Here is a 27,283-nt window from a genome sequence, read left to right as displayed (position 1 = left end):
TAGGCATGCCACTAGATGTCACGATAGATGAGAAAGGTGCTCTCCTTCCTTGAAACACAACAGGAAATACTTCCTGGTTGCACCTGATTGGACAAACACTTTCACTGTCTGCTCCCGGATTTCAAACCGGACCAACATGGCGGCTCGTTTGAAAAAAAAAGAGAAATAAGCCATGCAATTGCTGAATCTGTCTTCATTTTAGATCGAAAATGGTTAGTTTAAACGTTTTTTGGGAGTTTTCCAGAGGCTGCGAGTCATGCTGGACGCCCCTGATTTGCATAAAGTAGCCTAGATTCAACTTTATGTAAATGCAGAGCAACCAACGTGACGGCTCATCTCTCGAAACGCAACGCTACACTACCAGAATGCATTGCAGGGCTTTTTTACATAGATGAGAGCAGTGCATCTGGGTACTTGCGTCAATTCCCCACCCCCTTTAGGGTGAAAGCAGCCCTTCTAATTTGACTGGCGGTAAATGCAAATTCCGAGGTCTTTGCCAATTTAATAGCATAAAATAAGAATACTGTATTACTTTTTAGCTATTAGGAGCCCAAATCCTATGGCCAGTCAGGCAAACAATTATGTTATGTTGTCGCTGATTAATGATCTGCATCGTTATATAGAAAAAAATTAAGAAATAGGGGTTGATGAGTGTCCTTTCAGTGAAACGAACCAAGTGGACTAACTTGTCATACCATAATGAATCTCCAGGTAATGTATTTCTGACATCTGTCATTTTTTATGTTGTTAAGACACTTTATTTTTTGCTATTTTGGCAGTCTGTCCAATGTGAAGTTACTGTAAACTAACTACATCGCTGTGGCGATGGTAGAGCCATATTTTTTCACAGTAAAAACTTTAGTCACACCATCACTAAGACTCTTTTCTGATACGCTTCGATGTACAGGTACAATAAGCACACATGCCATTTACTCAGTAACATCATTAACTAACCTGTGATGAAGTACTTGCCACAGCGGTACACGTATTTAATGGCAGGGTCCCACAGTTTACCATTTTCATCTTCTCTGTGGATGGCCTGAAGCCACAGATCTCTTCTTTTACTGTCCTTCGCTCTTTGTGGGAAAAAAATAAATTGTAAACTGGGGCAGTAGCTTTTAGGCAAGGTGCCACTAGTTTTTTTCAATTTGGCACTGGCACTTTTACAGCGCTTGTTTTCACCCAAAAGGGGGTGTGGTCGTTCTGAAGACAGAAAAGTGACGTATGCCTGCTCTCATCTATAGACAATGAATGTAAAGCATGGAAATGATGTGGACACCTACCAGAAGTGCTTCATGGCCAAAGCTTTTCATCTTATGTTCTCAGCTGCTGGCTTACCTGATTGTAAATCACCCAGAATTTAAAGGAATTAATTTTTTTGACCATGAAATTCGCATAAGTCAATTCGCGGATGACACTGTTTTTTTCTTAAAAGACAAATCAACAATTGGAAAATCTTTTAACATCATTTCTATTTTCTCCAACGTATTTGGTTTAAGTTTACATCTGAACAAATGCAAATTACTACCACTGTATCATTGTACAGATGTCCATATAACGTCTATCCCAATTAAATCCGAAGTAAAATATTTAGGCATAAACTTAACATAAACGATGTAACAATATTCATGAAAAAAATAGAGAATATGAAAAAATCCCTAAAACATTGGCTTTTGAGGGACTGCTCCATTTTTGGTTGGAATTGGACTGTGGTTTAGTGGTAGAGTGGGTTGTCCACCACTCGGAAAGTCGGTGGTTTGATCCCGGCTTCCCCCAGCCCCCATGTCAAAGTGTCTTTGGGCAATACACTGAACCCCAAACTGCTCCCTAGGGCTGTGCTTTCAGTGTGTGAATGATTTACTTTCTTTGAACTAATGGCACCTGCCATCAGTGTGTGAATGTGATATGTAGTTGAAGTGCTTTGAGTAGTTGGAAAAGACAAGAAAGGCGCTATATAAGTATAGTCCATTTATCATTTAACTTATTGACTAAAGCTTAGGGTATGTCAAAATTGGTGTATCCATGTCACTCTTTATATCTTGCTTGGCAAAGCATCAAAAAGGTAAACTCGGTAATATACAATTTCATATGGAGGAGTAAAACACATTATATCAAGAAATCACAACTGGTCAAAGAATATAATAAGGGAGGTCTAGAAACACTGAACTTTGAATCAATGGTAGGAGGGTTCAAAATAAACTGGAGAAAAGCCTTTATGACACAGACTCAGTAACTATGATTTCATATCCCCAGAAATATATTTAAGACACCATCTCCACATTTAAGAGTAGGCTTAAGACTTTCCTCTTTGATAAAGCTTATAGTTAGGGCTGGCTTGGGTGAGTCCTGAACCATCCCTTAGTTATGCTGCTATAGGCCTAGGCTGCCGGGAGACTTCCCATGATGCACCTCTTTCTTCTCTCCTCTCCTCCTGTATGCATTTTTATCCCATTACTGCATGTTACTAACTCAACATCTTCTCTCTCCCGTAGTTTTGTGCTTTTTCATTTCTCTGCTCTCGCCTTCTGGTATTTCTACCTCCTGAGCTGCAGAGACTGGATCTGTGGTTGTGGGCCACCTGCTGCCCCCGTGTTCCTGCTCGACAACTGCTACTACAGTTGTTGTTATTGGCTCTGTTACTAATACTGTCATTATTTTTCCTATGGCCGTCATTCCTATTATTATTATTAATTTATTAATATTACCACTACAATTACGTTACTACTATTTTTAAAAATTCTAGGTGGTATTTGCATTGTGTGAATTGGCGCTATATAAATAAAATTGAATTTAATTGAATCAAAATCGGTATGACAAGAAAATTATCTTTGTTACAGACCTATTGGATGATCATGGTTTCTTCCTACAATTTAATACCTTTAAGGAAAGATTTGATTTGCAATGTTCCTACAGGGAGTTTAACAAAATGTGCAAATCAATACCACTCCTCTGTTACACTTAATACAAATCACGCTCTCCAACTCAAATGTACAGATAATCCTGCCAGATTTACGAATTTGCCAAATGCCAATCACCGATAAGAAGTGTAACGACAAATACATAGGGAAAGCACTCAAATGCATTTTTTTCATGATTATACAAGACACACAAACATTAGAATAGATGACAATAATTTAACAATCACAAAGATCACAATCACAAGAACAATTTAAAATTCAGAATAAATTTTATCCAGCAGCAGAAATGTTAAGGAAAAGATTTGGATTTGGGGTTGACCCCTGTTGTTTCTGTCTTGTAGAACCTGAAACCATAGAACATCTCTTCTATTCATGATCATTCACAGCACAATATTGGCAAAACTTAAAGAATTGGCTAGGTATTAAAATGGAGAACATCTCATCATTTGACATACACCAAATTCTAATTTAGATAGAAGATAACCTCTCTAAAGAAATATCAGATATGGTCAACATCATCACAATTAGGGGTAAATATCGCATCCATTTATGTAAATAGAAAAATCAGAAACCCTCAAGTTGTTTTAGAAACAAATTAAAAAGTAATTTTTCTTCTGTACTAAATTTATCTGATACACACCAGTCAACACAAAAAATGTGTCAGAAAATGGCACAGTTTCTGGTGTTTTGACCATGATGAAAGGTTGTTGTCCATTTAATTGGCTCTGCTGCAAATGTGATATATGTATGGGTTTAAAATATGGAGCTGATGTAACTCTGAAGATGCCTTGCCTTGTACTTTTATTATACATATAATGTATGTACTTGTTCTTTATATTTTATTTTTTATATTTTAATGTATCAGTGTATTTATTATTTATTGTCGACATTGCCTTTCTAGTTCTAATTTGTAGAATACAAATCAAGATTCCTACTGGAAATTGTAATATACAGAATTGTTGTAAATAAAGTTTATTTAAAAAAAGAAGAAGTGTTTCCTGTTGCGTTTCAGGGAAGGAGAGCACCTGTCAATCATCTATCGTGACATCTATTGGCACGCCTATCAAGCGTCCAATGCCGGGAAGTGGCGCGACCCCTCGCGTCCAAAAACTCCCGTGGCCATTAGCGATGGAAATATTATTTGTCGCCCCTTGTGGAGGATCTCGTGCACGCATAAACAAAACAAAGCTACATTCAAGACCGCGCCTAGGCAGAGCGCTTGTATGATAAAGCCATCTACCTCATTTACAAAACTAAGATTTTATACCGTAGATCACAGGCTGAAGATGAAATCTGCTCGGTAGTCTTAAAACACTTAAATAACGGTTTAACGTGTCGGAAATGCTCCGTTGCGTCCCCCTCTGTGCGGTGGGGTGTTCACGAGCGCCCAGCCCAGAAGATGTTTCATTGGGCAACAGCGCTGCGCGAGCTGCTGGTGCCTACTTCCTGAATTCACAGCAACAGATGAAAACGGCTGTTTGGTAGGAGCGAACGAGCCTCGCAGCGTTTCATTTTGTCCCGATAACCACAAGATAAGCTTTGGGTTTTAACTCCAACATCGTCGGCTTGCGTTGAGGAGTGTCGCCGCTCGGCCGCGATGGTGGAGACTCCAGCTGGCTGTCTGTTTGAAGACATCCAGTATGAAGACATCCAAGTTGAAGCGGTAAACTTACTGACCAACAACAGCTCAAGATAGGGAATTAACGTGAACTCTGCATTGGGGGGTCGTCGTCCACCGGTAGTAGGAGTTTAAATGCAGCTACGCATTCTTTCTGTTCACGAGCAAGGCTGAGGTAAAAGACAGACAGTGCTGGTGTAATTGTACCGTTTACTGTCCTTCAATGTGAAACGCAGTGAGAGTGTAATACACTGAGGTCTGAACAAACCATGAAACATGACAGCATTTGCTATTGAAAAACCTGAATGCATTTTAACAAGCAGAGTAAGGCCCCAGATTTTAAAAGGGCAGACTAGTCGTAAAATGTGCACTGGTAAAACTCAATTGTAGCTACTTCGAAAAGTGTAGAGGTTGTAAAAATACAGTTTATGCTTTTAAGGCAGTAAAAGTGAGAGCATTTAAGGTATGTCCTGTTGACCATGGCCAGATTCATCTGCTTGGGGGGGTCCAGGGCGACCCCTGTTACCCCCCCCCCCCCGCATTGTGTTTTAAGATGGAGTATTCTCAGGGATGGAAAGAGTGCTAGAATATTTTACTCAAGTAAAAGTAAAATTACCTGTGTAAAAACCTACTCCGATAAAAGTAAAAAGTAGGTCAGTTAAAATGTACTGGGGGGGGGGTATAAGATGATGGTGATAATGTTATATGATAGAACTATTAAATTAAAGACCATCTTTAGGCTACAAAATAAAGTGCATTAACATGTCAACGTATACACTAGTGGAACACCGTCCCACCGTCCCTGGCTGTGATTCGCAACTTTTCTCTAGATGGACATTTGCAGCCTGTGTATACAACTGCTTATCAATTCTAAATATAAGACCACCTTCCTCAGTATAACCTTACAAGAATTAACCAGAAAAGAGGACAAAACTCTGTTACATGAAAATGACCAACAGGAAATAAAAAAGAGCTATGGACACCGCAGCTGTTGCAACAAGCATTATTAAGCTACAGAAATGAAATAACTTGCTGCTTTAACAGCAGAATAAAACATCACCAAGGCAAGCATCACAGAGATGGATAGACAGTATAAACTCCACAGCACCTGCTGCCCACAAGCACCCGCATTACAGCTAAAAGAGAGCTGCACAGTTTTTGCACACCGCGTAGTGCAACACACACGATGCTACATTTCCAGGCAGCACAGGTAGTTGTTGATGTCCTCTTTACAGTGAGTTCCGACTTTACAGTGAGTTTGTTGTACTCACCTGTCTGAATGTCATTCTGTGAATCTGGTGCACCGCAAAGTCCTCCTCAGTCTGCTCTAGGCTCTAGTTCTCTGCTCATTCATTCTCAATGCATAATATAACCAGTCCACTTCTAAAGCTCCTCAAATTCATGAGCGCTCTGCAGGCACAGCTATGACAGGGATTATTGTCAAAAACAGCAGAAAGACCTCACACACCTCACTGAAGGTAGAAGTTCCTAAGCAAATGCAGAAGTCACCGCTGGAGGATCCACCATGAATATATTAGCATTTAGTGTTTTAGCCAGACCCAGCATGCACCTGTTGTAGCACCAACATCGTGGGTGTGTTTGATTTGGGCCACTTAGCATGCTTTTATTGCATTTTTTTGTACTGTTCACACACCGCTAGACGTGGCCCCTTGCACCACCTTACACTCTGCCAGTGAACATACACAATCAACATGTGTTTTCCAGAGTGTCAGCTGAGTGCAGTGTGCCAGCTCTCTGGACATGGAGCTCTCTGGAGCTCTGCCCTCAGACTCACCAGCAGCTTCTTCTCTCCTGCAGCTGCTGATTTGGCTCCTTTCTTCTGTTCTCACACAGTTTATCAGGACTTTTTCATGTGGCTTTTGTTTTTACTCTGTAATGTAGCAAAGTACAGTAGGCTACTTGTGATTAAAAAGTACATAAGTAAAAGTAAAATGACTGATTTTTAAAAATACTGAAAGTACAATTACACCAAAATACGACTTTATTACTGGAAAGTAACTGTAATTCATTACTTCCACCCATGAGTGTTATATTGTCGTGTTGTCTTTCTTCAGGCTGTTGGCAGAGGAACATTTGGAGTTGTCTTCAAGGCCATATGGAAAGGAAAGGATGTAGCAATCAAGACCATTGAGAGTGAGAATGAAAGGAACGCTTTCCTTGTTGAGGTACTGTAAACACCTTTTGTTGTTCTGCTCTGTGCAGCATGAAACGTGCAGCCAGGTTCGTACTTCAGACGTGTGGCATTTTTATTATTCATTATTTGTGTTGTTGTGAAATTTGACTTGGTCATTAGCAATAACAAAACAATATTTTCAATACCTTAGTTTGAGGAATATAAAAACATGTTTTTCTACGAAACCTCTTTTCCCATTTAAAAAAAATAAGTTCTCAAAAGTTAAATGTCTCTAACCACAAGCAGCTGTACGAGAACTTTGTCTTTTTGTTTGACAAAAAGTGGTGGTGGTTCATTGTGGTGCTGTGGTGCTTTCGTGTGCTGTGGGAACCTCTGAAGATGTGAGAGTCAGCTGATGAACAGTGGCTTTTAGAATGGAAGCAGCCCCCACATTCTCATTATCTCTTTGATCACAACCATGTTTGCGAAGTGTTTGTTTTCATACACCATAGAGTGGGCAATATGATATATGTATACCGTGCGATTCTATAAATATCAGGGATTTTGCTAAGCCTTTTAAACTGGGGTAACTTTCCTTTTAATATCTCTTGGTGTATTAGGACATTGTGAGCAATTTTAGAAATCAATGAGCAGGACTGATTGATGGCAATAATGGATTTTTACATTATTTTTGCATCAATATGAAGTACCTTGATTTGTTAAGTATTTGCTGGATTAACCAAAACTTGACATCCCTGTCTGGTTATTTCATGCTATCAGTTCATCATTTCTCAGTACATTTTCCAGGAACTTTACTATATTGCGATATATATTTGTGGAAAAGGCTCCTTGATTCCTGATGTGGAAATGCACTGGGCCTCTTACCTGTCACTCTTCACGACCGCCTCTCAGTCAAAGCAAATTCGATTGGATCATTTCCGGGACTTTTAGTTTACTGGGGCAGCTCTGTGATAGTTAACGAGCAGGTGCTCAATGAGGGACGGAGACTGTTAGTTGCTGGGTTTCTGCAATTGAAGAGACAGTTTGGTTGGAGTTCTAAGAAGCTGCTTGTTGCTGTTGTGTGTGCGTGCAGCTATTCATAAGTGCCAAACTTTTGGACTAATTAATGTATTTACTTATCTGTTTATGTTTAGAATGCTCCTCCTTACAGTTCATTTAGTATTTACAAAATTTAATAAACATACTGCAAGAAAACAAGTTTAATGCCTGGCTTCCTGACCATACGTCTGTGGCTGTTCAACCCAAAGACTTTCTTTTAATATTGATAATATGATTAGGGCTGGCTGATTAATCAGATTTTATTTTCAATTACGATTTTGGCATCCAGCGATTATGAAAACAAGATCATTGAGATAAAACGATTATTGTGCCGCATTCCGTTTCGCGATGATGCTCTCATTTTGTCTTGTGTTAAATCCAGCGCACCCCTTTCCTTTACAGCGGTGCGCTCTCGCCCCTCACTAAAAGCCCAAACTCACGCTCAGTCAATGCTCTCAGCCAGGCTGTGGCATTACGTTCGAGCCAAGATGACGGGGGTTATAACTACTATAACTTGCTAATCACCATTATTAGGTTAAGTCTATGGCAATTTACGCTGCACATATTAGCCTAGCGGCTAGCGGACTCCCTCTACTCATAGCTTAACAAATTACACCATATTTATACTTATTTATACTTTCCTTATTCACCGTTGGGTTAAGTCACTGCATCTTCCGACAGATCACCACAGTTGAATTACAGCGTTTTGTAATGTAACAAGTTGTTGTTCACCTGTCTCCTCTGCTCCACACGTAGGCCCCTCTGCGGCCCATCTGCCCCCCCCCCCCAAAGCAGTCAACCTAAGGGAAACACTGCGTTGCTGTCATCCTCTTGTGCTCTAAGATGCTGTTTAAAGTTATTAATGTGTGAGTCAGTGCGCATGCAACAACGTGCATGCTGCCTGTTGCCATAGCTCCGTCTCGTCGTCTTACTTTTTCCAACTTTTAGCTTTCCTTTTTCTTCCAAACTTGAGTAACTTGTGTGTAAGTATAATTTAAACTACGCTCTTTACGAAAATGAGAGTAGAAAGTGTTTTAGCACTTTTTTTCGCCGTGGAACTTCTTCTCCTGCTACTCGGTCGGGGCACCGCTGCAGAAGTGCTGAAGCCGAGCGGCATGGCGCCCAGGACTACCAATGTCCCCACTGAGATCTGGAGGACGACACACCGAGGATGCAGAGGTGGAACGAAGCGGCGAGGGAAGAGAGAGGGGTGCAGACAAAAGAGACTTGAGAACAAGAGATTTAAACGAGGTCACTGGTGAATAAAATGGACAAGCTAACGGCGTTAGCCCGGAGTCAGATGGAGTTCCGTGAGTGTAGTTTGATGTGCTTCTCAGAGACATGGCTACACCAGGATATCCCGGACCATAACGTTTCCATCGAGGGCTTTCAGACTGTTCGGGCTGACAGAGATCACACCGGGAGCGGTAAGCGGAAAGGCGGCGGGCTTGCTGTTCTGATCAACAACAGATGGTGTAACCCTGGTCACGTTACTATCAAGCAGAGTATCTGTAGCCCGGACACTGAACAGTTAGCTGTGGGACTCCGGCCATATTATCTGCCACGTGAATTTCCCCATGCCATTGTTGTGGCTGTTTACATCCCCCCCTCTGCTAACCCGGCATCGGCGTGCAACGCCATTCACACCGCCATAGCACATCTACAGACTCAACACCCGAGTGTACTCATATTAATCTCGGGTGACTTCAGCCATATCAGTGTTTCAACAACACTGACTAATTTCACCCAGTATGTGAGCTGTCCTACTAGAGAGGAGAGGACACTGGGCCTGCTGTATGCTAATGTTAAGGACGTTTTCTGATGACTCTGCTGTGGTGAGAAGTATCAGTGGTGGTGATGAGACTGAGTACAGGGCTGTGGTGGGGAACTTTGTCTCATGGTGTGAGCAGAACCATCTGCAGCTCAATGCGACAAAGTCTAAGGAGCTGGTTGTAGACCCACGAAGGGCCAAGGCACCAGTGAAGATGTTTTATGAGTCTGTGGTGGCCAGTGCTGTCCTGTATGCTGTTGCATGCTGGGGCAGCAGGCTGAGGGTAGCGGACGCTAACAGACTCAACAAACTGATTCGTAAGGCCAGCGACATTGTGGGGGTGGAGCTGGACTCTCTGGCGGTGGTGTCAGAGAGGAGGATGCTGGCCAAACTACACGTCATCTCTTCTCCCACCCGCTCCATGACGCGCTGGTCAAGCAAAGGAGCACTTTCAGCGGAAGACTCATCCCCCCAAAAAGCACCACAGAGCGCCACAGGAAGTCATTCCTGCCTGTGGCCATCAGACTCTTTAACTCCTCCCTCTAAGTGTCAGTCTGTATGACCCGAAGTCACTAAACTGGACATTGATCGTTAACTCTCTGCAATACTTGACATAATTGTGCAATATTCTGCATTAATACTGCCGTGCAATATCCTCCGTCTCATTATAATCTTAATAAGCTACACTTAACTTGACAGTACTATTACTTTATACCATATTATTATTATTATTATTATTATTATTATTATTATTATTATTATCATCAACCGGTAAACCCACTTTGTACTTCACACTTGTTTTTAATTTTATACTTATACCCACTTGGCAGTTAATTTATCTTACCGGTATTATAGTGTATTATATTTTTTGCTTAGTACTTCTATTGTGTGCACTGACGTGATGGTGAAAAGAGTTTCCCCTCGGGGATCAATAAAGTGATTCTGATTTTGATTAGGCCTCTATTTCTTATTTCATGGGCTTTTTGGGGTAATAATTAAAACAAATTGAGCATTCGATACGTTTTTTTTTAAAAAGTTCAATAAATGCGGGATGTTTCCTAAGTCAGTGAGTAATCCTGTTAAATAATCGTGATGTCAATATTGACCAAAATAATCGTGATTATGATTTTTGCCATAATCGAGCAGCCCTAATTATGATGTAAAATTACATATTCCATGGTAGAGGATTTTATCCATATTTCCCACCCCTAGGTTATGAATGTTGTGCTGTTCAACAGCTGACACTTACTTGTATGTCTAGAGCTTTATACCAACACATAAACGCACCACAAACACAGCCACACACACTGAGCCGGAAGTGTCGCTTCTTTCTTCTTGTATTCTGTTTATTATAACAATACTGGTGCTTGGTCTTTGGATACAGATCAGAATATAGTTATTACAGACATAAGTTTCAAATATTAAATTATGAATTCAATATTGACAATTGTATGATTGTGAAAACCCATAATACACTTTCAGTATATGCAGACATAACATATATACATAATATGCTCCAATCTAATACAGACAGACAGAGTGATTTAATATACGGATTAAAGTATTCATGGTAATATGTATTTTTTGTTTGTGAACAGCTCCGCCAGCTCTCCCGGGTGAATCACCCCAACATTGTTAAGCTGTATGGCTCCTGTGACAATCCAGTAAGTATACAGTACTCAACACTGTGACGCTAATAGCTTGTGTATTGTATTGCCTTCTCTTATGATGTGTGTGTGGTACAGCACAAAGCACCTTCTGAATGAATTTCTGAGCTCATCACCAGGGTTTTAGATAAGATTTGTTTCAGAGCCATCCCTAACACGAAATGTTTTTATTTATTTATTGTAACAGAAATGTATTTCTCCATTGAAATGTTTGTCCCTCTACAATGCCGTCAGGCATCAATTCACTTGACAGCAAGGTTAGACGTCAGAGAGAGAAGTGAGGACTGATGCCTCGTACGCACTTGCTGGAACTTCTAACCTATGAACCACATTTGGTGGCTGTTGAAATAAGAAGTGGTATCTGTCAGTGGAGTGCAAGTCACATACCGCTACGAGCATAGCATATGACACTGAAACAAGAGTGGCATATCATTGGCCACTCTTTGATCTCAACATCACACCAGAGATATATATATATATATATATATATATATATATATTCAGGGAATTTAGAAACAGGAGCTCCATTGCATATGGGCAGGCTGCAATTTAGATACTTATTTATTCACAATGTTAGCATGGTGGTGGTGGGTTACCTTCCAGGAAAAAAAAGAATGAAAAGAGAAAGTAGCTCACTAGCTTAGTAGTTAGTAAGTGCAACACATACCGTTCGTAAAATGAAACATTCACTATGTTTCCTGTTAAACACAGAACATTCCCTTTTTAAGAGTTGTTCAAACTCTACATGAAAATATAATTTACTCACATAAAAATTACCAACACTTGTAACACCAGAATAGTACATCGGATTTTACAAGGATGTATAATGGCCTGTTCATTGGTTAGCACAGCAACATACACACTACTACATGGAAAGAGTTTTTTTTTTGATATAGTGGTCCCACTCACTGAGATAAAGTTAAGTTGGCACAATATAAGGACACAGTTGGTGTGTAAGAGCAGAATATTGGTGTATATGTATAAAATACAATAACAATAATTAACATTTTGTGGGTTAAAAGCCTCATTATATTAGCCCATCTTATTTTTAACATGCACATCTTGTCAGGTAGCTGCAGGTGGCTGAACAGTAAACGTAGCTAGGTTACAGATGACCCATGCCTCACTGCTAAGGTGACATGATTTGTGTTCTCAGGTCTGTCTGGTCATGGAGTATGCAGAATGTGGCTCTTTATATAACCGTAAGTCATATTATGTTTGTAAAAGATTATAGTTGATTCACATTGACTGAGTATCATGATCAAAAACATAAGCAACTAATTATTCTTAAAGGAATTAGTTTCGGAATCACAGTATAATTTTATATATATATATATGTCTGTCTGTCTCAGCAACAATATAAATACATTTGTGAAAAAAAACACACCAATGAGTGTCTCTTATCTCATTCTTTGCTTCTATTTTTGCTTGTCACTTAATTAAAGTCCTGCATAGCACAGACCCGCAGCCCCACTACACAGCATCCCATGCCATGAGCTGGTGTCTGCAGTGTGCCCAGGGAGTTGCCTATCTGCATGCTATGAAGCCAAAGGCCTTAATTCACCGGGACCTCAAACCACCAAAGTAAGACTCTTTATGGTCGAACATATAGAAGTCATGCAGTTTAGAGTTTTTGTAAGAACGCTGAAAACATTTTGTTTGTAGAGCTATAGAGAAGAGAGTTTTGAAAGTGTTTTTGTCTTGTGATGTATTTGTTCGTTGATCACTGACGATCACGAGAAGCTTTAAAAGATGCATTAAATGAAAATATTTGTAATCATGTATGACCACACTTATAACTTAAGATGGTTTAGATATTCTTGGTATGCGCTGGGATGTCTACTTATATCGATACTTTTCCCTTCTCTGACACCCTGGAAGATGAATGAGCTTCTAGCTGCGCACAGGGCCATCATCTGGTGATTCTATAGAGAAGGAATTCTGGGTAATTGTGGCTTAGTTAAAAGTAAACTTGCACTTCTCCAAAATTAGGTTTCTGATTGGTGAAGAATAGAAGCCTGTGCATGTTGTCGGGCTTGCGCAGCTACAGTATGTGTAAGGGGAAGGCATGTATGGGAATGCCTAGTAAGAGTTATACACACAAGATTTATGGCCTCTAAAACTGGAAATGGAAAAAATAATGACACACTTTTTGTTGTAAAAGGAAAAAATCCCCTGTAGATTTATCCTCCATTGTTAGATGTAAGTAAAAAGTAATAAACTCTCCAATTCGTTCAAAGGCATAATAGAGGAAGTAAAAAATAAAGCCCTTTCCTTAATGTGAACTACCTCAAAAACATTCAGAATAAATAAAACAAAATCATTGTATTTCAATTCAGTTTTATTTATATAACGCCAATTCATAACAGAAGTTATCTCATTGGACTTTTCCTATAAAGCAGGTCTAGACCGTAGTCTTTATAATATTAATTACAGAGACCCAACAATTCTATTTCATGTTTTAGCCATGCTAGTGGCATGGCTCTGGGGATGGCAGTGTCGGTCTGTTGGTCCGTCTGTCCAGGATGGATTGCCATGTAATTTAGTACACACATTCATGGTCCCCAGAGGATGAATCCTATTAACTTTGATTCCCTGACTTTTCCTGTGCCATCATGAGGTTGACATTTGTGGTTTTTATTGAAATATCTTGACTATTGGATGGATTGTCATGCAATTTAGTACACACATTCATGGTCCCCAGAGGATTAATTGTAATAACTTTGGTGATCCTTTAACTTTTCATCTAGTACCATCATCGGGTTAAATTTTCTTTTCCAGTACTTTGGTTTATGACCAAATATCTGCAAAGGTATTCAGTCTGAACTAAAATTGTCATATCTTTCATTCACAAATATATTTTTCTGAGGCATGACAGGATATTTATCGTGTATGACATATTTTCTTAAATCTCTAATCCCTGTCTACTGTTGTGTTTCAGTCTGCTCCTCGTGGCTCGTGGCACTGTGCTGAAGATATGTGACTTTGGAACAGCTTGTGATATTCAGACCTACATGACCAACAATAAAGGGAGTGCAGCCTGGATGGCACCAGAGGTGTTTGAAGGTGAGCCACAAACACTACTTTCACTTCTCATTCTGGAGCTCCAACCAAGAGCTGGTTAAATCTGTGTTGATTATTACGTAAATATTTGTTTGCCACAATCAGTGTCTAGATTTGTAATTTTGTCAAGTTTATTTTTTAATTATTACAATTTTCACATCACAGCTAGCTGCTAGCTGGCATTTTCAGCCAGTCAGGGTGCAATGTTGTGAAATAACCTTGACCATTTGGAAGTGCTGCAATGCATTACAGTTATGGTTTGATATCAGCTAGCTCGTGAATATTTCAAACTTACCAGTCAAAAGGTTTTCTAAACCAGATTATTAGTATTAGTAAAAGTCAAACACATATTGGACAATCCTTTACTAGTATCCAATTAATGCAATGCAAACTGTTATCAATAAATCTACAAACTAAATCTATGAACAGTCAAAAACAGATATAAATGTAAACAAAACCAAATTAAATTTAATACAACGTTAATCATGCAAGTAAAACAAACCAAAGGCAACCTGCAACAAAAATTTAATATCTGACAATATAAAACTTGTAATATACATATTTTCATGTGCTGCAGAGTCAGTAACTGCACATATGTTTGTGTGGATCATCATGGTCATTATCCTATGTGTGTGGGACAACTGTTTCAAAAATATGGGACCAGTGTTCTGACTAGCTTACAAGTCACTGATTAATTACTACACCTCCATTTTCATTTTCCACATCACCAATTTCTTTTACAAGTAGCAGGTGCAGTTGGGTACACCCTTTATGGTTCTTGCATACATTGTGATTGCGGTATTTAAATAAGACCTATAGAATTTGATTTAGCACCCACCAGTTTTGGTTCATAACTTGTCAGCATTACCAGCCGAGCTTCATTTTTACCTGCATTTTGCTGGTTGTGAATTTCAAGTCCTGAATAAAATAAATATGACTTTGGTGTGTATTCCTTAGGCAGTAACTACAGTGAAAAGTGTGACGTGTTCAGTTGGGGCATTATCCTGTGGGAGGTCATCACACGCAAGAAACCCTTTGATGAGATTGGTGGCTCTGCGTTTTGTATAATGTGGGCTGTCCACAGAGGTGAGCAAAATCCTGCACCAACTAGAGCTATAATACTAACTGCTTTGGTGATTTTTTTTTTGTTTGTTTGTTTTGTTTGCTTGTTTTTGTCCTTTTTTGATGATAACACTGATTCAAATGACTGGAATGTGATATGGTTGCCAATCCTGCTAATCCCACTGAAGATCAAAGGGCAACTCCACCGATTTTACACATCAGAGTGTGTTTACAGGTGTTGGGGAGTGCTACTGTAGATGTGAAAAAAGTAAAAACTGTGTGAAGTCTGATAAATGTCTTCAAGTGATGTCACTTGAGTCAGCGTGAAGACTACAAGTTTGAAAATGACAAAAATCTGAGGGTGTGGAGTTAGAAAGAAGTAAGCTTACCAGACCTCTGTAGCCCGCTCCTCATTTCAACGTGAGTCTAGAGGCTCCAGGTTACTATTAGCAGCTACTAGCATATCACACCCGAATCTGTTGTGTCGAAAGTCAAACATATAGTTCTTCAGGAGTTGGTTGACCAAACCAGGGCTGAAACACCTGTGAATACTAGACATTCAGCAGGTATCCAAGAAAGAATTTCAAGGGGATGCCATGTTGATGTGTGTAAGCTAGATGTGTGAGTAATGTTAGGCAAGCTTTTGGTTGGACATATTAGTCATAGGAATTTACAAGTTGACCTAGGATATCAAGGTTTTTTTTCTTTGTTTGTTTTTATTTTTTTATAAGACAACTAGTTTAGTCAGAATGCTTTTCCTCAGTCTAGTTCTGTGATAATGAGTCAGTTGGATATCATTTGGGTTATTTCTACATGAAACAGTAGACTGTTTAAAAAAAAAAAAAAAAAAAATAATAATTCTACGTGGTCTTTGCCTCCCTAACCCTATCCCCTTCCCCCAAACCAACCCCCCCACCCCCTCTCTCAAAACCTAACACAGCAGTGGCGGATGGCCGCCCACCATTGAGTCTGGTTCTGTCCAAGGTTTCTGCCTGTTTTTAAAAGGAAGTTTTCCTTGCCACTGTTGCCAAATGCTTGCTCATGGTGGGATTTGTTGGGTCTCTGTAATTAATATTATAAAGAGTATGGTCTAGACCTGCTCTATAGGAAAAGCGCAATGAGATAACTTCTGTTATGAATTGCCGCTATATAAATAAAATTGAATTGAATTTCACCAACATTCAATCAAGAAGCCTAAATGAATACAATTCCTGGTGGGATGTTGAAAAAGGCCTTGATACTGGTGCTGCATCCCATTTTTTCACCACATTAGTGTACTTTGTCTCTCTGTGCCGTTTGACGCTGGGCAGGTAGCATCCAATCAGCTTGTGTGAGCTTCTAAGCTGACAGAGGGGTTCAGTGAGAGCGGTTTGGATTAAGCCAAAAAGAGCTGAAAGCTGCTGAAGCCTCACAGAGCTACAGACTGACTTTTGATTCTTAGTAGGATCGGATATAACAGCAAGGTCCAAGGTGCCCACACATACTTTATTATGATGTTATGTTGTTCCCACCCCTGCAGCGATGATAGGAACCAGTGTATCACATTTAGACATTCCAGGCCCCTGACTGACTGTGTTCACTGTGACGCAGGTACACGGCCTCCTCTGATCAAAGACCTTCCAGGGCCCATAGAGACTCTGATGACCCGCTGCTGGGACAAAGAACCCAGCCACAGACCGTCCATGGAGGAAGTCAAGAACACCATGAGCCATCTCATGAAGGTATAGTGCCAACATGTACTGTAACCCCCCCTTAAAACCACAAAATGAAAAATAACATTGAGCTTTAGAGGTGTTGGTAGGTGTATTTTTGAACTTTGGACAGAAAGCAGGACACATTGTGACAAGCCGATCTTGAATGAGCCTTACAAACTGAACCAGGATTAAACTGTTTCATAAAGCCAACTCAAGAGTTATAGAGATCTGACTAATTCATGTCTGGTTCAAAAACTGACTTTGAAACACAGACATGACACATCAAGCACTGATAACATCAATTCACAGTGGAGAAAACAGACGTGAAGACAAAACTATGATGTTCGTGGCCACAGAGCTGCAGATATTAAACATATAACACTGAGAATAAAATATTACAGCAAAAACGAACAAAACCACTGCTATAAGCAAAAGAGAACTTTTGGAAGCATGTTATAAACCAAACCAAACCAAACTCAAAGCTTGGAACTCCTGTGTTAGCTCAGTCTGTTGCAGTGCTCTGCTTGTGATCATATTGTTGTGGGTTCAAGTCCCATGTGAGAATTGAGAATTTTATTTGTATCGTATGTGCTGAAAATTAACATACAATATGTGTAAGATGCAACACACATTTAAATAACTTTGAAATACCCAATAGGACACGAGCCAGGTAATGTATTTTATAGCAAGAAAATGAAATGATTAGTATTTAGCAAAGACTTTAAATACCCTCAGATTAGCTGACTGTCCCCTTTGTATTTTAATACATGGATTTCTGGATGTCTGTCACTTTAATTGTATTTAAGTAACATTTAAAGAGAGAACACATTGTGAAAATCTTGTTTACTTTGAGGCTATAGCAACTGGTCAAAATTTATTATTAGTTTTATTTCTATTGCAGTGAATTTAAAAACACATGTTGACTGGAATACTGTGCAGATATGTAGACTAAAAAAGATATGAAAAGTACACAATAAAACTAGGACCAGGCTAGTCTGGAGGGATCAGTTTATGTGGTAACTTAGGTCAGATTTATTTAAACCTCTTTATGAAATAGAATTTCCTGAAAATAAGCAGGACTTACTGCCTGAAAATGAAAATGCCTGGTTTAACTAGTGATCTGGCTTAATGAAACAGCCCTCAGCCCTGTACTTAACACACAGCCATCTCTCACTAACCGTATTTCCCAAAATGTTGAACTGTTCCTTTAATGTGGTGATGGTTTGTTAAAGGTGGGGTATGCGATTCTAATCCAATACACGTCTTTTGGTCAAATTCAGCGAATACCGGTGTTTGAACACAGCCCTGGCTCTGTAAATGGGAAATAAACACAGTGGCTCGGACCGGGCCACACAACACTATTCCAGCCATGATTTGTGTGTCAGGTAACGTTAAATGACTTGCCCACGGACTTTCAGCTGACTTTCTAGTTTGCCAAGATATGCTGTTGTTGTGATGTTAGCTACAGCAGCAGGAGAGTTGTGAGCGTCGCTGTCTGGAGCTGCTGTGCAGCTCTGGGAAACCATCTCGTCCTCTCTGGCTGTTAGCTTCGCAGCAGCAGCTGTAGGGACAGTTTGCTAACCCACAACCTAGCTAACGTTAGTTACCTTACTTGCTGTGTCGTTGTTCGCTGTATATCATGGTATTTGTCATGGTATTGGAGTCCTCCAGAATCGCACACCCCACCTTTTATTTCCAGCAAATTTTGATACATTTTCCCTTAGAATGAGGTATTATGAATCAGGTCAATCAGAATGAGCTCTTTTTAAAAGTGCTGGGTGGTGTGTTTGGATCTTCCAGTACTTCCCAGGCTCTGATGAACCCCTCAAGCTCCCTCACCAGTCTTCACCCAACAGAAGCGGCTCTTCATCAGCCACAAGCACAGGTAACGATCAGCTCTGCAGCTTCTACTAATGCTCGATAGAAAATGTCTATAGTCAACATAGTAGTCTGTGTGTGTTGAATTCATTGTATGTTGCAGGCAGAGAAAGTGTTTTCATGAATCAGTCTTGGCTGTCTGCAGGCTCGTATGCTGACTATACCATCAACAGCAACAGGAGTGACGACAACACAGAACACAGAAACTCAGTTGGCAGAGAAGAAACCCTGAAAAGCTTTGAGGCCAAATTTCCACTACAGTTCAAACCCTCAAAGGTAAAATAATCATAAAAACTGATAGTACAGGATCATACTCTAAGGACTGTGTTTTGTTCAACCCAATTTTATGATTTCAACCTTTTTTCTTCCTCCTCAGACAGCCACATTGCGAACTGGTCTGTCCAGGGTGTCCAGTGTCGACAGTCAACCAGGATGCTCCCAAAGCCCCACCCACTGCACCAGCCCTCTGACCACCACCGGCCAATCAGAGCTGAGGATGACATTTAGTCCCACAGGTAGGGAGCCTCATGAGAAGGATAACAGCTGATACTGAAGCTGCAGTCAGATCGAAATCCACTTACTCACATGGTGTGGCCAAAAGTGGGGGGATAGTGGGAGCTACCATGGCTAGCAGGCTAACAGCAGCAGTCACAAAGCATTATATCAAACATTTTACCGTCATTAACCTCTGTCACTGTCCTTACACTCACTGCACCCAAGCAGCGTCCTGTCTTCTCTGCTGCTTGTATTATTTTGCCATGCAGTTATCAAACAAGAATATAAACGAACAGTATTTCCTAAATGAGAGGTTAGTCCCAGCCGCTCTCTCAAACTGGCCAGACATTGGACAGCCTCGCGTTTTTGACACAGTTTTTGCTCCTGTTCATACTGGTCATTAAACAATCCTTAACTAAAGCACTTCCAATGGAAGACATGGGGGACAAAATCCACAGTTCTCGTTCTGTACAACAATACATTCCAAAGTTTATCAGAAGTTAATATGAACAACTTCAACAGTCTGACAAAAGAAGTTATCTTCCAAAGTTAGCACAAAATTCCCTCTGTGTTACTATCCCTCCACTGCATCTCAGCACAGAAACACAAAGTACATTTATTATCGGTCATCAAAATGATTTGGCCACAGCAGTTAACGTTTATGATTATCAGCCAATTCCATATTGGTGCATGTCTACTTTTGTATATCAGTAGAATCCAGATATGTATGACTTTTGAACCCTCTTAGTTTTCCAGTTATAGCGCTGAGGGCCGGGGCATACTCGATCAGACCTAGTTTGAACGATGTATTGTCCGACCACGTCAGAAATCACAAGTGTTGATAGTTGTTCCAAACGGCTACACTTGAAGGTGGCGTGAAAAGCTGGCCGCCATAGAGAGGGGGAGATGCGATATCGTATGAATATGCACATTTTCAGAAGACAGGAAGACATTCCTAGTGTTGCACTCGATTGTACACCCGAAAAGTAAAAATAGTTGTCAGGATTGAAAAAAAGAGAGCGAGAGAGAAGTTCAAAATCTGGCTCCTTTCTCAGCTCTGCACAGCTGGCCAATCACGGCGTGACGTGGGTGCGAGTGTTGAATTGTTCTTATCAGAGAATTAAATTAAATGCCAAAGCACCTCGGCACTATTAACGGTGCTCCCATTCAAAGCACCTCACTAAAATTCATTGTAACGTTATACAGGACCTCGCATCTGTAAGCATTGATCATAGAGCTTATCAAACTGTTGTACACCTAAACATTAACACTCAGTGAGGCTGAGCTCTTTAACCCTTTCTTGCCTTCTTCTGCATCCATCACTATTAAGATCCAAGCCTGATTGACATACCTAGAATGTTTAGCGAAATCTGTTTTTTTTTTTTTTTTTTCTCGTTGAGTTCTACTTCAACAGGCTCAGGAGTTCATCAGGAGTGTGACCACACCAGGATGACTACACACACAGTCAAAGCTTTGATTTATGTTGCACTGTCCACACTGCACCACTAAGGGGCATTACAGTGCAACCTACCACTACTGTATCTGTGCAGGTGTGTGAGCTTATTGTTACAGGAGCTCTTTTACAGCGACAATAACAGGTGTGTGTGTGTGTGTGTGTGTGTGTTTTTAGCTACCAATGGTTTCGACAACTCCATTCCCATGGCCTACCTGAAACTGGATCACCAGTTACAGGTAAGTTGAAAATACATTTTTGTCTTCATTAAATAAAAACCTTTTCTTAACATTATACAACTACTACTACTCCTGTTCATACTACTACTAGTAATAATAATGTCTCGTAGTTTTTTGACTGTTGTCTCATGTCTTTTATTGACAGTTGTTTTACGTGATCAGTTATTTATTTTTTCTAACTTAAAATATAATGGAACATGGGTCACTTTATTTTGGTCTGCTGTCGTACATGGTCACAGCTGTAGTGTGTCCTCCCCAATAGACACTAGATCGGGCTTAGAGCTTTGATCGGGCCCAAAAAGTCAGTCCCAACCCCACCCGGGGCCCGAAACATTGCTGTCCGAACCGAGTCCGAACCATGGCAGTAGTTTTGGGCCTGAGCCCGACCTGAACCCGAATTTAAGCTTAAAACTTTTTTTAAAATAATAATAATTTAAATAGTTTATTACAAGCTAAACTAAACTACATTAAAAACGAAAAAATAAAATGTAAGATCAAACTAAAATGAAGATAACAAAATAGCTATTAAAATATTTAGGGCCTGCACCGCGGTACACATTTTCTCATCGGAAGTCAGGAGTCGACTCGGGCCAAGGTTGTATCTCTGAGAGGGCTTGGGAGGGTGTGATAACTGTCAATCATTTTTTAATTTGGCCAATCAGTGGCTTACAATCCACTCAGTCAAAAATGAATTTCACCAATACGCCGCCTGAACTTGTTGTTAATGACTTTTTAATTCAGCGAATCACACAGTATTATAAGGGGGAAGGTACACAAACAACTCACGCTCCATTGTCCCAGACAACTTTTCACCTAGCTAGTGCGCTAGCTACCTAACGCTTTCTGTTTATCCACTTCCGGTTTCCACTGCTTTTCTAGCCTGTTAGCATACTACTGTAATTTCCTATAGAGGTTAGGGAGCCTGTGGTAGTTCATTAGCCGCCAGCGTCTAGCTTTGCAACAAAACTTGTGACGTGTGATTTCTAAAATGAGCAGTGGTTAAAGTTACTATATTCTGTTATGATCAAAGTTCTCTACTTCCAGGATTGTAAGCCTCTGATTGGCCAAATAAAAATATGATTGACAGTTACCCCACTCATTAAAAGTCTGCAGTCTGCAGAGATGCCCTACTCACTTGGGTGGGGCTGTGTTTTTAAGTCACCACTCTTGTGAGTCACACCTCAGTGGAACGAACAGGCTGTATTTTGTACATATAATATAGTGCCAAATATGATCAAATCAAATAAACAAAAAAAATGTAAGATCAAATTAAAATGAAGATAACAAAATAGGTAATAAAATATACTGAAAAGCCGAGCCCCAATTAGCCCCCGATCCCTTTTACTGGCTGGGTGTGGCTACACGTTTTGACAAATAAACGCATCTTAAAGCCCACCGGTTGCCCGCTTGAGCTGGTTCTAAGCGGCTTAGATTGCACATACAAATATAAATATTTAAACCTTTGTCAATATGGACATGCTACACATGATTAGATCGGTTAGATGGTAAACAAGAGAGACGGGAAAAAAGCGTCTGTAACGTTACCTTTAGAGCGGTCATAAAGTCTGTGTCCATTCCTCGATTATTTCTATTCCTTTAGTCCGTAAGGGTCCACCGATCAAAATAATCAAAACGTTTTTTCATAAAAATGAATCCAAGTTGTGAATATTGTCATGTGGAGTCCATTGCTCACTGTCTGCTAACTACGTTCGTCAAACGAAGACCGCACTTTAACTGACAAACAATATTTTCTCTTCTCAAGCCTGGGCTATTAATTGAAATTTTAGAGGCTGTAATTACAGTCTGAAGTTGGGACTGTTAGTAAACACACACTATTTTTAAAGAGCAGCTGACTTTATATGAATTGTGCATATGTAGTGCAAATTATTATCAAAACGAATAAATTAAAATACACACAATAGTCATCAAAACAGATGGGGCTTATAGCCTAAATAGAACATAAAATAAAATGTCTCTTCCTCACCTAATTAACACAAATTAAATAACACTAACCTAAATTATTAAATTCTTAATAAAAATGTAGGTAGGTAGGTCCAGAGATCTCAACATTCATCATTATGGCAACAGCCCATGCATTATTAATAAAATATTACATATATTTAAAATAAAAAAAAATCTCATTCTGTCCGAGCCCGACCTACGGCAGCAGTTTTGGGCCCAATTAATCAAAGCTCTAGCGCTATTATATAGGGACACTATGACCCCATTATATAAGGACACTGTGTCCCTATATAATAGCTTTATTGATAGATAGATTTATTGATTCATTTATTTTCTCTTGTCGTTACTTATATTCCGTGGTTGTTGAATTAGTTGTAGTTTGAACTAAACAGTAGTGGGTCGTGTACTAGTGAGAGGTTTGTATTCAAATTCAGTCTGAACAGTGGTTTTGCTTTGATGCTACCATTAGTTTTTCACAGTATTACTCTCATCCAATTCTCGATGTTGATCTTGACGTTGTCTTAAATTAGGCTTTCTGAAACCGCGCGCATACCCTGTTATGGAACAGCGTATTAATCACTGAGCTGTCCGTGTGCTTTCAGCCTCTCGCTCCGTGTCCAAACTCCAAAGAGTCCATGGCCGTGTTTGAGCAGCACATCAGGATGGCTCAGGAGTACCTCAAAGTCCAGTCAGAGATAGCTCACCTTGTTCGGAGGAAGTAAGTCAAGTCACATCATGTATGTTATTATTTCTACTAGAACTCTATACATCTTTAGGGATTTTTGTAATAGTGTACTGTGTATATGATTTGAGCACGAATTCAAGAGCTTAACAGCTATTATATCCATCTGCTGATGATGGATGCATTCTCAAGTGATCTGTGGAAACAATATACAGTATATCTTCATACAAGAGTATCTGGTAACCATGGTAACATGTATATGTGTTGGTACGGGGATTTTCCCTTATTAGTTAGACAGTAAAGAGTTCAAACAGAGGTGTGTTGTGTTATATCAGTTCCTAATGGAGAAGTGAGTGAAACGTCGTGACCACACAGTAACTATCCTCACTATAATATTACAGTACAAGACTCTTTTTCATCCTGTTTCTACCTGTTATTATTTCTAACAGATGAGGTCCAGTTATAGGCTAACTCCCTGAGATGAAGAAAGCAAAATGAAGCAAATAAGCGTATTTCAAACATTTTTGAACTATTCCTTTGGAGACATAAGCCCTTTTCAGACGAGAGAGAGAGAGAGAGAGAGAGAGAGACCTTAATGACCATCGTGAGCGCGAGAGACTCTCCGTCGCTTCTAACAGTGAAAGTACAGCTACATTTACACCACAGTTTCCCTAAACTCACTTTTTATTGTTATTTGATAGTGAATTCTGCTGCCTGTTTCACAATATTCGACAGTGCACAAGCATTGACTGACAGGACATTAAGCTGTGACTCTCGTTTGATTCCTATTTGCTCACATGTATTTAATGTGTTGCTGGAAATTCATTTATTGATTCAAGCAGCTGGCATGAAGGAACATTGTAATACTTAGAGAGACTGTAACCTCTTTCGGCCCTGTCGCACCGTGAAGGGAAAATAGTTTTATAGACTGATCTGATACAAGAAGATCGATCTCCTCGATGCTTTAGAATTGGCTCTTTCACAGTGTGTCCCAGTTTATTAAACTGATTTTGTGCATAAAAGACGATGATTGAGATAACACATTCATGACAGTGATCTAAGGCGGTACAAGACGTAAATTAAATATCTCTCTCTCTCTCTTTCCATGTTAACCTTGAGCTCCAGCACCCTTTACGTTAATCTGACTGCATTCAATTCAGACTTGTGCCGTGTTGGAAATGTTACAGGTATGACAGTAAGATTGCCGTCGTGACTCACTTAAAAGTGAGCAGGGTGCTTATTAGACATGAGGCCGACATGTTAAATTGCCTTCAGATTAACAGAAAGGGGTGCGTGTCTGAGAGGGCCCAGAGGCGATGTACTGACAGTAACACAGGCTCTGTGCTGCTCCCTCTGTTTAGACAGGAGCTGATGTCCGAGCTGGAGCAGGACCAGAGGGAGCAGCAGACTTCATCTCGACTCATGCAGGAGCACAGCAAGCTGCTGGAGGACAACAGCAGCCTGTCGGCCCACTGCCAGGGCCTGAAGAGCAAACTGAGCCTGCTCAAGAGTCAGAACCAGCACCACAGCTAGGACAGGAGGCTCCTCGGTTGTTTCTACTCCGTTCTCTTCTGGACTGCCTCTTTCTCTGAAGGATGAGAGGAATCACTCCATGAACTGACCACAAAGTAGGGAAGCCCATTATCCGGAGAAAATAAGATATTTAACTCGCCACGAAACAATGTGTCAAGATAACAGTAAAATGAAATCATTATTTTAATTATCATTAAATCATTATAGGCTTTAAAGTCCAACTGAAATTTAAGTTCTCACTTTTTGTGTAATGAAATATAAACTATAATGGGCAGCTATCAAAACCGTTTCTGGACATATTTGTGGAAGAAACGTCTAAGCCTTGAGCCTCTGAGCTGTTAAAGGAAAGAAAAGTCTTATTCTCATAATTGTGGCCATTCTGACTGTGTGTGAGGTTTGCACTCACACTCCGTTGTAGAGATTTGGAAATCCCAACTTGCAAGCCTCCTAAAGATTTCCAAATAAGCTTCAATTTTACATAAATCATTTCAAAGGCTTGTCTCTGAGTTTGACCTAAAAAAGCACAAAGTAATTCCCTGGATTAGCTACTGTAGCTAACTGCATATGGATCTACTTCAACTTTCCAGCTAACCACACTAGCTTGCTCAGCTTGCCCTGATTGACAATGCATTGTTCTGCTGGAGTTGCGTTTCCAGAAGATGATGAATACAAAATTAGCATGACCCATAGTCAGAAAGGCTACAAGTATGAGAATAAGAGCCAGGATGAAAAATAGCGGAATTTGGTACTCCGCTCCGAAAGTGGAAGCTAGTTAGCCTTGCTCGCCAACGTTACCACTGATTACGTCTAGCTAGTGTCTCTTTCATGGGTCTAGATGTGGTGATGATCGTTGGACCTCAATACTCAGAAGATTACTCTGTGATTTGAATGACGGAGTGACGTACAGAGTGTTGAGGTCACAGATGGGGTTACCTTGTAACAACGTTAGCCCACAACCTGGTTGCAGTGTGCTCCAAATTTCCAATTGAGGCTGTTAGAATTCAAGTGATAGAACAAACTATTTCTAGTGCCCGCACCAGTTACTACATTACACTACAGGAACATAAGTAAAATATAAATTCTTATTTTTGGGAATTGCAATTTTGCCCATATATGTACAAAACAAACACTTGACTTAAAATAAATATGAGCACCATTTGTTATCTTGAGGTAATGAGAGAATTCAGTTGGGAGATAATGAGCCTAAAAAATAGTAGCTACCACATCCTCTCTGGGCCTCTGTACATTTGATGAATTCAATCTTTCACAATGGTATTGAAATGGTGGGACCAAAGAGATTCTCACGGACTCTTACTCTGAAATGGACTTTCATTCAGTGGCTTCCCGTGTCATTTCCTTGTGGGGTTAGAAGCTGACTTGCCTTTTAGCCAGTGAGTTCTATTTTATTGTATTTTCTTTTTTGAATTGTTGAAAAGGAACTACACTTGTGATTTGTAAATTCTTACTTTTATATATTCAGTTTATCGCACCCATTTTATTGTGTTTTATGAAAAGAGGAGTGGCACTGACAGTTTGGGCAGTATCATTTTAAACCAATTTTACTGTGAATATAAGACTTACCAAAGGAATTCTGCCTCAGAGACATGCTGCCTGGGAGCAAAAGAAAAGCTTTGTTGAAAGGCTGTTTGAAATGGAAATAACTGTAGAATAATGAGCATGGCAGAATATTTTTTATCTGTTTAATTTCTATTTTCTTTATTTACTTTTTACACACGTTATATTTCACAGAATTATATTAACATTATTCTGCACTGCACTTATTTGGGTCAAAGAAATCTTCCGCATGTGTTGTAGTCTCACTTTAGTTTGGTGATTTCTGTGTGACAGTGGCTTACATTGGGATGGATTGTTGTTTAAATGCATTTGTTCAGACGTTGCCTTAGGATTGTTTTTGTACAGTTCATTTTTTCATCTCAGTTTATTGTATGAATACTTTTGATTGAAGCCTAAGAACTCCTAAAACATTTCTCCTGTGATTTTAAAATGTACAGACTTGCAATATGCTTTTAGAAAGTAAAAAAAAAGTTTGTAGTA

General features: G+C 39.8%; 1 protein-coding gene across 3 annotated transcripts; it reads left to right on the top strand.

The window, feature by feature from the left end:
* Positions 1 to 4,101: 4,101 nt before the first annotated feature.
* LOC122861795 (mitogen-activated protein kinase kinase kinase 7-like) lies at positions 4,102 to 27,283 on the top strand. 3 transcript variants are annotated; one of them, XM_044166690.1, is made up of 14 exons: positions 4,102 to 4,581; positions 6,612 to 6,722; positions 11,099 to 11,164; positions 12,324 to 12,369; positions 12,613 to 12,751; positions 14,109 to 14,233; positions 15,188 to 15,316; positions 16,883 to 17,013; positions 18,787 to 18,871; positions 18,968 to 19,140; positions 19,241 to 19,379; positions 20,990 to 21,051; positions 23,616 to 23,731; positions 25,057 to 27,283. In XM_044166690.1, the coding sequence occupies exons 1-14, from the start codon at positions 4,516 to 4,518 to the stop codon at positions 25,226 to 25,228; spliced, it is 1,560 nt and encodes a 519-aa protein (XP_044022625.1). In that variant the 5' UTR covers positions 4,102 to 4,515; the 3' UTR covers positions 25,229 to 27,283. The 3 variants fall into 3 exon arrangements, with proteins under 3 accessions (XP_044022625.1, XP_044022626.1, XP_044022627.1); XM_044166691.1 differs by having other exon boundaries at positions 4,108 to 4,581; positions 19,010 to 19,140; XM_044166692.1 differs by having other exon boundaries at positions 4,575 to 4,711.

This window comes from Siniperca chuatsi, linkage group LG15, assembly GCF_020085105.1.
Source record: "Siniperca chuatsi isolate FFG_IHB_CAS linkage group LG15, ASM2008510v1, whole genome shotgun sequence".
NCBI lineage: Eukaryota > Metazoa > Chordata > Actinopteri > Centrarchiformes > Sinipercidae > Siniperca > Siniperca chuatsi.
The sequence above is the reverse complement of the archived record's forward strand: the minus strand, read 5'-3'. Positions and strand labels throughout refer to the sequence as shown.

What these genes read in the sequence shown, in the direction of transcription:
- LOC122861795 (XM_044166690.1), top strand. Translation starts at nt 4,516, where the DNA reads ATGGTGGAGACTCCAGCTGGCTGTCTGTTTGAAGACATCCAGTATGAA. An exon ending in CCATGAGCCATCTCATGAAG is followed by an intron (nt 17,014 to 18,786) that starts GTATAGTGCCAA and finishes TGGATCTTCCAG; the next exon opens with TACTTCCCAGGCTCTGATGA. An exon ending in TTCATCAGCCACAAGCACAG is followed by an intron (nt 18,872 to 18,967) that starts GTAACGATCAGC and finishes TGTATGTTGCAG; the next exon opens with GCAGAGAAAGTGTTTTCATG.